At 29.9% G+C, this 11,125-nt stretch overlaps 1 protein-coding gene across 4 annotated transcripts in view; it reads left to right on the top strand.

Moving 5' to 3' along the window:
- Positions 1-7,403, top strand: part of LOC100164801 (cordon-bleu protein-like 1) — a 110,236-nt gene extending 102,833 nt beyond the window's left edge. For 2 of the 4 annotated variants that reach the window (XM_008187802.3, XM_008187804.3), the window contains 10 exons: positions 543-688; positions 1,016-1,174; positions 1,254-1,360; positions 1,517-1,707; positions 1,893-2,153; positions 2,475-2,654; positions 2,774-3,586; positions 3,651-3,754; positions 3,891-3,955; positions 5,578-7,403. In XM_008187802.3, the coding sequence (XP_008186024.2) occupies positions 543-688; positions 1,016-1,174; positions 1,254-1,360; positions 1,517-1,707; positions 1,893-2,153; positions 2,475-2,654; positions 2,774-3,586; positions 3,651-3,754; positions 3,891-3,955; positions 5,578-6,484 (2,933 nt within the window). In that variant the 3' untranslated portion in view covers positions 6,485-7,403. The remainder of the gene's footprint in view (positions 1-542; positions 689-1,015; positions 1,175-1,253; positions 1,361-1,516; positions 1,708-1,892; positions 2,154-2,474; positions 2,655-2,773; positions 3,587-3,650; positions 3,755-3,890; positions 3,956-5,577) is intronic. The other 2 variants (XM_008187803.3, XM_008187806.3) reach the window with 2 other exon arrangements.
- The last annotated feature ends 3,722 nt before the right edge of the window (positions 7,404-11,125 follow it).

Genomic DNA, 11,125 nt, shown 5'->3' on the forward strand with positions numbered 1-11,125 from the left:
TATCAAATACATCTGGAGTTTATGATTTACAGTATTTATCTTATAACTATTTTTTTTTAATAAATACTTATATATCAACTACTTGATAAAAAAAATATTGAGTTAATTCGATGATTAACGAAACAATAAATTTATATTTAAATAAATATCGTAACATTTTTCTCTGTGCATCATGTATGGTAATCTGACTGTACTTGTATGTAAACAATTTTTCCCTCAAATCAAATCAGCTTTTTTACGTTTTGCAATATCCGAACATCCAGAGAAAAATGCTTCCGCATTACTTTCCACAAATCTTCTGTGTTTGTGTTACTATTATTGAACTTCATTAAGATTCTATACGAATACGACGCACACAAAATTGTTTCTTTAACATATATTTGCACCCGAATTCCATGCATTGTGTTGTCAAGTACTGTTATGTTATCTTATCTTTCAATGTAAACTCGTAAAAATAATTAAACAACATAAGAACTGTTTTTGTTACACATAGTGTCATGAACAACAACTAACAATTCACGCATTTTTTTTGTTTTTTTAAGACAAATTGAACGAGCCCTTGGACTTGAGTAAAACATTAGTTGAGTATAAACTACAACAATTGTCACTAGTGTTGAATACTAATAGCACTCTCATTGGTGGCCTATCTTCAGATGACATCATGTCCCGGGCACCTAAAAAATTTTCGGTAACGTATACGACATGTTATTATAAAATAAGAAAAAATTATTTTTTGTGTAATTTTTATAAAATATCTAAATTAATATTTCTAAGTACCTACTATAACTCGATGTGTTTTAATGATTATTATTAAATATAACATATTACCTAGCTACATAATTTTCTTAAATATGTTAAATATTTTGTTTAATAATAAATATTTAAAAACACTTTTTAATACTAAATTTAAACAAAAATATTCAAGTATGGTATATATCAAACAAATTAAAATTAATCTTGATAGTTTGATTTGAAATAATAGTATTTACATTTAGATATATTATTATGTTAACAGTGTGATGATAGTTTGAGTAGTGGTAGTTTGGGTGGTAGAAGTTTGAGTCCGACTAGATCAGATGAATCTTCAGACACCCCACGTAGACACCCATTAATGGTCAAAGTATTGCCATCTAGACCGGTCAGGAAAAGAAGACTAGCACCAAAACCACCATCGGTAAGACAAACTACACGTTTAATTTAAATCTAGTCATTTAATACGTTTCTAATAAAAAAAAATACAAAAATAATTTCAGCAACCACGAAATGCTCCAGAACAAACAATAATTTCACATTCACGAAATAGTTCTGATAGTAGTGGATACCACGAATCATCAGTGCTTAGTGATGCTGTAGATTCCAGGTAAAATAAAAAAGTCATACAATTTATGATTATATTAATAATAATATTTTTTTAAATGCATGTATCAATAATTTTTAAAAACAATACAAATTGATATAAATCTATAGTATTTATATAATCTGTATTTATTTTCATTTTTTTTTATATTGTCACTAGCAGTGTTGGAATGACGAGGTCTGGGAATTTTTCTCCTGCTAAAACGTCTGGCCCGACCATGTCGCGTTCAATGACCAATCTCCAAGCTTGCGGACAAAATCAGAACCAGTTTTCCGAAATACCTTTTATGTCTAACAACATAGGTCAATCAAAACACTCCGTATCTACTACATCACTAATATCTATTCAAAGTAAGTACAAAAACATTTGTTTTCACCGTGAATAATTTATAAATTAGAATAATAATAACTTACCTAAACATATTACAATAATATTTCGAAATAATAAATTTACAATATTGTGTGTTAATTTAATATTTACCTAACTGTCGTAATGGTAAACCATAAGTCCATAAATAAATTGTTTGTAATTTTAGGTCGTAAAAAGAAAGCTGCACCCCTTCCACCACTAGCAAATAAGCCCAAACTCGCACCACCACAAGAAGAATCTGAAAGTGAATCAGAAACACAGAGAAAATCGCAAACACTGCCTGTTACAACAAAACTGTATATAGCAGATCCACAAGAAAAATCAAAAACTGTTTCCAGAATAGAACTGAACAATAATTTAGTTGAACCTAATCTATCCCCAGCAACTTCCTCGTTGTCATCACTTAGTCGATCCGATGTAGATAGAGGTATGTTACCCAAAACACCAACTGTCCTAAAATATTCCAAAATGCCCTTAAGCTTTTTATCTAGTGAACCAGCTCATAAATGTAAATCTTCAGTAACACTAAACAATGTAGATAATAACACCGTTTATAGTAGTCAATACAAAACTGAGTCTTGGAATACATTTTTAAAACATCTAAATGATGTTTTAGCTTGTAAAAATGAAGAATATGTTTAATACCCCTGCAACTGTAATACTATGTATATAATATTATTATTATTCTTTACACGATTTTAAATCCTGGCTTGCTTGGCTTAACTATGTATATTAAAACCCTATCTAGATTTGACTGAACCCACATCTCCCACATCCTCGATTGTAATAGGTTGTAAATACTTATCAAAATTGGAAAAGAAATCGAAACGACCAGCGCCTAAACCACCTATACGATCTTCGACCATAAACCGACCACAGGCGTCCAGTCAACCTGGAGATTTGTCAACAGTACCTCGATTATCTTCAGGTGCTTTACTAAACTTCTTCTTTCATTTTTCTATGCTTTATATGCTTTTTCAAATTATGGTGTTGGAGGAATTTTTAATATTAAAGCCACATGTATAATTTAAATGTGGTATGATATAGGTTCAACTGCCGACGAAGACGAGTTGCGTATGGACGATGAAGAAATCGATCGTATATTTGGAGATGCAACTAGTGGTTACGATACACCATCTATCATTACCATAAAAGAAAGCAACACAGAAGTTACAGATATTGATTGGGAGTACAAATTGCCTGACCCTCCTTCGGCATTTAGAGATGACCATTCTCCTGCAATGACGATGTTCGATACAGTAACCATCGGTAATCTTAAAGATGTCGTCCTTCAAGAGGAACCTACTGTTAATCCAGTTGAAGTGAAAGAAGATAGCATCACAGTTGAAGAGTCTGTAAAAAAAATAATTGGGGACGAATACCATTGTTTCCCTCAAGATTCAGGAATTGGATCAGATGATTCATCGTTGCCGTCGAGTTGTGAAGAAAAAATTCACGCGGATGAAAAACCCGTTAAAATTGTTGAACCAAAAGAATCTAAACTAAATAATTTTAAAATTGTGGCTTACGATGAAGATTGTACTAGACCCACAGAGATATTCTGTGATGAGTCGGTTAAAACGTGGAAGACAACACAAATAGCTCGAGAATCAAATCCCGCATACAAAACGCAAACCCCGAACTCCGTTAATAGACACAAATCGTTCAGTATGGATAGAACTAACTCGTCCGTAACAGTCAAACGGAGTACGTCACATATAAGTCTCTTGAGTGGTAATATAAAACCATCCAATCGGTTGGCCAACCACTATATTGGACGAACTTATTCTTCTGAACGACTTAATTATGATGATGAGTCTCCAGTGAAAAGATCGTTCAGCGTAGATAATATAACAGAAGGTTAGTTAACAATTTCTATTTTTGTTTATCTAAGTTAAAATGGCTATTACTGGTTTTATTGTAGATGCTCGAGAAAATTGTCAAGATGACAACGACAACCACAACGAAATAATACCAAAAAAAATTGAACCTACATTAGAGCAATCTTCTCCCTTACACTCCCTTCAGGTATTTTTTTCATTTCAGTATTATTATTAAGCAATTTACTTATAATATAATTATAGAGTATAATATCAAAATAATGAACATTATTGTTAAATTAAAACTAAAACAATTTGTTCTTATTATTATTATTATGTTTCAGATATTAAAAACGATTCTCCCCCAAATTGAAGATCATAAAGAAAATACCAAAAATAATAATTTAAGGTAAAAAAATTATTTTTTCTATGGGTTAGGTTTATTTTAATTTTTCAGCAAGCGAACCTAAATATTTTAGATACTGGGATTAAAAATGTGCAATTAAAAAATATCACGTATGAAGAAAATATATGCAATAAAAAGGGAACTAAATGCAGTTATTAGTTATATTATGCATTATATTTATATTTGATATACTTCATAAATAATGGTTAAAAAAAAAAATATTGCTTTTACAAGGAATTAGTAGGTACTGAACTGTTTATACTTTACCCTAATAATTAAGAAACAATCAAATGATTAAAATTAAAACAAATTTTTAATAGATTCAAATACGTTTACGTTCAATTTACGTTCACGGTTACTTACTGCTATAGCAGTAATTTCAATTTTGATTTAATGGGCCACTACTGCCATTGTAGTAATTTACAAAACCACGAATTCGGGCATTACTGCTCATGCAGTAATATTTCCAATGGTATTAAATGAAACTAGACATGTGACTGACCTTTTATGTTCACTCATATGTTCGGGCACAGATAAATATAAAATTATATTTTTGAATAATTTGTGTTAGTATTTTATTAATTTGAACGATTTTCTGAGGAAGGTAAATTAATAATATAAAAAGTGAAGTGTCCGGGAAGGTGTTAAATACAATATTTTTCATACTACATAACAGTAACTCTATTAACAACCTCAATGTCAACTGGTTTTTTTTCGGTAAATTTGAATTATGAGAGATGTCATTGTGTCAGCGCACCATTTGTTTTTCTCTCTGACGGTCTGACCTACGCACAACATATTTTAAACGTATGATAAATTTAGTTTTGACTTGTAAAAATTATAATTTATAAATGCTTACATATCACAGAACAATTTAAATATCGTACTCAATGCTTGATAATAGAAAGCTAACAATACAAGAACAAGTCTCGCTGAATACAATTTTGCAATGTTCTGCGTGGATTAGAGAGAGAAAACAAATAATGAGCAGAAATCCATTTAAATTGAATTTGTTGATTCACTTCACATTAAATATGCATACCATATGATTTAACAAGCAATACACTTCCAAATATACAAAATAAAATTTGGTGTGATATGAAACGTCGACATTTTGAACCATGTGTTTACTGCCTTGTGCATACACTATAAACAAACATGCAAATTCATATGATTCCGTCTCTACTCATTATAATACATAGGTATATTGTTATTATAGTATATATTTTGTTTTACTTTCATGATTTCGTTTGCATTTTATTAAAACGTGTAAGAATATTCAACAATAAATTTGTAAAATTAATTAATATATCTTAAGAAGCGTTATAGTTACGGAGGTATTTAAAATATAATTTTAAATGAATTTATTTGTTTTAAAGTAGTATATTTTCTATGTATTTACAAATATTAATAGGAATTGAGTTAACCATCGACATTTTGTATACATGATACCTAGGATTCCGAGTTTCTGTTTTCCCAATAAAATCCTTTATTTATACATAATATGCATTACACGGTTAATTGAATTGGCTTATTTTAATTTATCAATTTAATATATAATATGTACCTATGTAGTATAAACACTATATATTTCATATCTAATTTAAATACGAATTATTTTACAGTTTTGATGAAGTTTCTAATATTCCAAATACATCACTTTCGGAAGCAATATCAGAAAAAAACAACGAGAGTCCGTTTAAAGAGAATGCACTCGAAACGAATGTGTCAAATCCAAAAATAGAAACAACCGAATTCAATGAATTTCGAACGCGTGTGGCTTTTCTGAAACCCAAGTGTCAAGAAGTTATGTGTGAGCAAAATTCTGCGACGGTGGAGACGCCAGCTACCGTTACACACGTTCAATCATCCAAAAATAAACTTCACGGAGAGCCCGGTAAAATCAATATATTAGATTTACGACGTGAATTTCCTAACGACAAACCGGAAGCCCAAATACCGGTCAATAAAGACGAAAAGGTTAAGAGGTATTTATACACGGGCCCCCCGAAAATCAGTCTATCCACGTGGAACGAACGGCCCAAAAGGCAGGTGAGCATCAAAACCGACCGGGACTACGTCATTGGAATTAGGCAGAGGTTACAGCGAAAGGCCGACGGCGAAGACACGAACAAGTCATTGGACGAGGACTACAACTGCAATAACAAGCCCGTGTCCAGGGTGCCGATAGTGAAGTCGGTCGAACTGAAGAAACCTTACGCTGAACAATTGCAAACGGCCAGCCCGGTGTTGGCCCTGTCCGAAGCGATCAAAGCTCAAGCCAAACTCAGCAGCGGCTACAGTTACCACGGCAGTGCAATCGTGCTGACGGGTGAAAATGACGACAACGTAACATTAAGACCGTTGGAAAAGAAATCATCCGCTGACCGCAGCTCGTACACTTTTGGTAAGCTAATGGGCCGGTCAAGGAAACCCAGGGAAATTTCAACGAACGTCGATCCCAGGGAAAATCTACTCGAGTCGATCAGGTCGTTCGGAGGTAGAGACAACCTGAGGAAAATTAGAGCGTAGTTCCAACAGACTTATCACTAAACGCACTAACATTTTACTCGATTGTTATATCAAATGGTTCGAAATCGTAATAACATCATATATTATCGGCCCTTGTGTATTAGATAGTTATATTTGTTTCGCATTAGAAGACGCCTCTGCAGAGACATCACACTAAAGTCAATTATTTTTAAAGGTTTCCATAACCTGTCATCATTTGAACTATAAATAAATTGTCGAATGTTGACTGCAGTTTATAATATGACATGTCCAAATGCAGAAATAAGACTTTGAATTATTATCATCTACTCGTGCAATATGCTCTTGTTCCTTGATTTTTATAAACGTGGTTTTTAGATCAAAATTACGAAACCAAAACGTGTACTCTGTTTCTGGTAATTGCGATTTGTTTATTGAATTCGTAAATTGTATTTTGTTGAAGATCGCCAAAGTTAATTCGAATAACCGCATTATATACTACTTGGCGCCCAACAAAACTTTTCGTTTGCAATCAGTTCTGTTTTCTGTGTTTCTGTTGTAATTGAAACACTGACTAACACCTGCTGATGCTCATTATAGGTGTAATACCTTTTTTAATTTAGATGTCCTATTTATTTATTTTTCTTTTGTGTTTATACAAATTATAGGCTCGATAACAATACTAAAGTCATAACCAGAACCAAATATTTGTGACAATTTGTATTTTCATTATATATTTTACTCATTTGCTCAATATTTCTAAAGTTATAGATATCGTTTAAAATTACTAATTTTGGAGTTGTTTTCGTTAACCAAAATGATATTTTAAATAATATTTTATTTTACGTACCTACGTTATTATTGCAAATTATTCACTATAATAGTCATTTATTAGATAGATTATTATTGTTACGACCTTTAGGAACCAATATAAAAGTGGTCATTGTTATTTATATTGTATGTAGTATGTATTTCATTTTTTTTTTACGTATTTGTTTAATAGAATACACTTTAATACATTATTTATACTGATACTAATACAAATATTGGAATTTAATTAAAGGGAAAATATTAAAACACCCAAAGTTTATAGACTAAATATTATGTACATTTTTATTATTATTTTATGTTTGATTGTTTTGTGTTATGTAAATAAAATAATGTACACTGTTATATTTTAATGTTATTGTTTGGGAAATTGTACCATAATAATTATAATGGCATAATAATGAACAATTATGAATAATAACAATATAATATTTTACCAATGTTTTATCTTAAATATTGGTGAAAACCTAAATGATACCTACATTCTACAAGACCCAACCTTTTTATATCAACTCAGTTAAATAGTTAAACACTTATATATGGATATAAAGTAAAATAGAATAGGTGCTTGACTAACCTATGTTCAAAGTTAAACTATAAAAAACAATTATTTTATATTAATGAAAATTAAATAGGTATATTATTTACATCGACATAAATCTATACTTACATCAAAAAATAATAAATTCCACTGAATATTTTTATTATATTTATTGGTTCAACAATTTATACTATTAACACGTTATTTAATTAATTCATACCAGCTTTAAAATTTAATTTAAATTTAATTCCAGAGCTCAAATGTATACTTGTCGAGTAAAAACAGTATATTATATTAGCTACACGTGCATTAAATAATTTAATACTATCCGAAAGAGTTAAATCAAATTATTTTAACATACATTCGTTTAATGTTTCAAAACGTCAATTTTAAATATTGATCAAACCAAAATTGAATAAAAAAACAAAAAGGTTGTTTTCTGAATATTAAATGTCTACCTAGTGACCTGACATTTTTGAAAAATTTAGACTGTAATCGCAACACTCTGATCAGAGTGACTTGGGAATAAAATAATTTCGTTGAAGAATTATTTTTTTATCATAATTTTTTTATTAGGCAATCTGTTACAATAGTTCAACAATATAAGCTTGATTTATAATGATAAGCACATGATTAGTACACACAGGAAACACAGAATGAAGAGACCTTCTAGTGAAGGTACTTCATCCGTTTAAAAATTGAGAGTAATATATATTATATTATAATTATTATAATTATTATTATTATTATTATTATTAATTATTATTATATTATAATTATAATTACATTGTTTTAATAATATAGAGTTATAGACCAATGATGATGTTTACTTGATTTAAAATTAAATAGGTACTTAACACGGACTAAGATATCTTAGTTCATGGTACTTAATAATCATACTTTGGCAACTGACAAGTGACAAGGTATTCGCTCGCCACATTCTTTGCCGAAATAGGGACGTTTTAGACTTGTGGAAAAAAAAACAATAATTTGGAGATCACAAGCATTCGTCTGTATAGCACACAATAAAATAGAAAAATAAAATATATTATCAAGAATATTGCAATCGACCTACTCCATATAAAATGTTGGTTAATACATAAAATTATATTACATTATTATGGTTTACTTCATCGTACTATATTGTGAGTGACGTGTGTAGGTAATATACAACTTTACTTGGTGGGTAGATATGCATTTATTTTAAGTTTACCGAGAGAATATGTATCAGTACCTACGCAAAAACAAAAACGAATCATCCCACTAATATAAGTTCCTTTTATAGTATGAACAATAGACTAAAGAATGCTCAAAACGTTATGTTATTGTCTCGGCCGACGAGATGAAAACATCGACATTAATCGAGAAAATAAAAACTCTTTGTTTTAAGTTGTTATTTGTCAAAACTGTATATTATATTATGCTTATGTAATATAATCACCGATACCTATAACTAAATAATAATAAACTATCAAAGGCAAACGCAGGCCCACATTTACGCAAGTGCATGATGCGGGCACTTGGCCCCAACAATTTAGGTGCCTCATAATGAAACCCATATTTCCTCCTTAAATTACAAACATTTAAGATAGATTTTTTTTTTTTTTTTTTAGTTACCTTAAAATCTATATTAAAATAATTATTGTTTTTCTATCGGATCGTCTTCAAATTCTACGTTCAATAGACCATTATGCAATAATGGTTATTTAATCACATGACTTTGTGCCAATACTTGAAAAAGAGAAATCATGGTTGTGGCATAGTTTTCAAATAAAGAAAACGATGATAAACGTTTATTATGCTATACTTTTGGTACTAAATATCGAACGTATTAGACATGGACGTTTGGCATTCGACTTACAGAGTGGGACAGTATAGGTACAGACTTCTTTTTCGAGATATTCACGCCGCTTCCGCACCCCATGTACATTATTATTTTAAGTGTTTTAAGTCTTGCTAGATATATAATATTATAGGTATACAGTGTACACTTATATGTTTTTAAAATATTTAACTTAAAAATTTACTTTTTTACTTTCCTCGGTAAAAATTAAGCCCTTAAACCACACACTATAAATTTTAATGTAATAATTATTTATTATTATCATTTATTATGAATAACTGTAGGTTATGTATTAAAATGCAACTGTGTTAGAACCAAAACAAATTTTACTGTTTTGGTTTACGATTTTTCTCACCGCTCACCTGTTCTAATAGGTAACCAAAATAAAAGTCTTAGGTTTTTATATCGGTTATAACTTATAAACTACAAATGTTTTAGTTAATCACTCATATATTACACATGTTTTATATTCAAAATAATATGTTTGTTACAATACCTGTTCACATGCTTAACTATACACGTAACTTTTTTCTTCGTATAGGTACCTACCTACCTACAAAGAATTAAAAATACCGAGGCTTGCCATGGACTTATTTAATTTCCCTTGAGGATTAATACCTGCCCCTCAATAAGAAAACCAAAGAATCCTTCAACCAGATGTTTAGATTTTTTGGCCAAATTAAAAAAAATAACTCTTCAACCGCAGTACTATTTACATTGACCATATTTGTGACATAATTAGGCTGTGATTATTAGTATAAATTCTATAAAATTCTATACCCATGTCGTGAAGAGAGTCCGAGAACATTTACATTTCACAGTGGCATGCGGTCCTAGGTATTAATTTTTTTAGTCATTTTCGTTGTGTCCGTCGCTGTAAACCCACCGAATACATTTTCATGAAAAACAGAAAGTTTTTATTTGTTTTGTTTTGGCGTTACTTTAGTAGCCTTTCTAGGGGTTAGTATTGTTTCTTCGCATGCTAGAGAACCAATAATATTCATGTCCTCAATTTCATTCTCATTTTCAAAAACCGTGTTTCTTTCGGTACAGAAAATTATATTTATCATCAAAATATTAAATTTAATTATTATTATTTTAATGGTAGGTACTTATATGGTAGAAATATGATTTAGACTTGCAAAGGCTGCCTATGATAGGCCCCGGGCATAATGTAATTAATTATAGAAATACTACACAGCAATAAACAGTTTAATTTTATTAAAAATAGGTTGAGAATACAAATTTAATAAATTATTAGTATTTATATTTTAATCATAGTATTTAATTAAGCTTTGTATTTTTACTACTTTTTATTATTATATATCTTAAAATATAACAATTTATAGGAAAACTTTTCTTGTTTTTTTCAAGAAATTCAGATTAATAACAGTAAAAATAAAATTTGACATGTAAAAATATATGAATAATTTATCCCATTAAGCAGGGTTCTGGTGGGATAAATGAGTTA

The sequence above is a fragment of the Acyrthosiphon pisum genome, chromosome A2 (assembly GCF_005508785.2).
Source record: "Acyrthosiphon pisum isolate AL4f chromosome A2, pea_aphid_22Mar2018_4r6ur, whole genome shotgun sequence".
NCBI classification, from domain to species: domain Eukaryota; kingdom Metazoa; phylum Arthropoda; class Insecta; order Hemiptera; family Aphididae; genus Acyrthosiphon; species Acyrthosiphon pisum.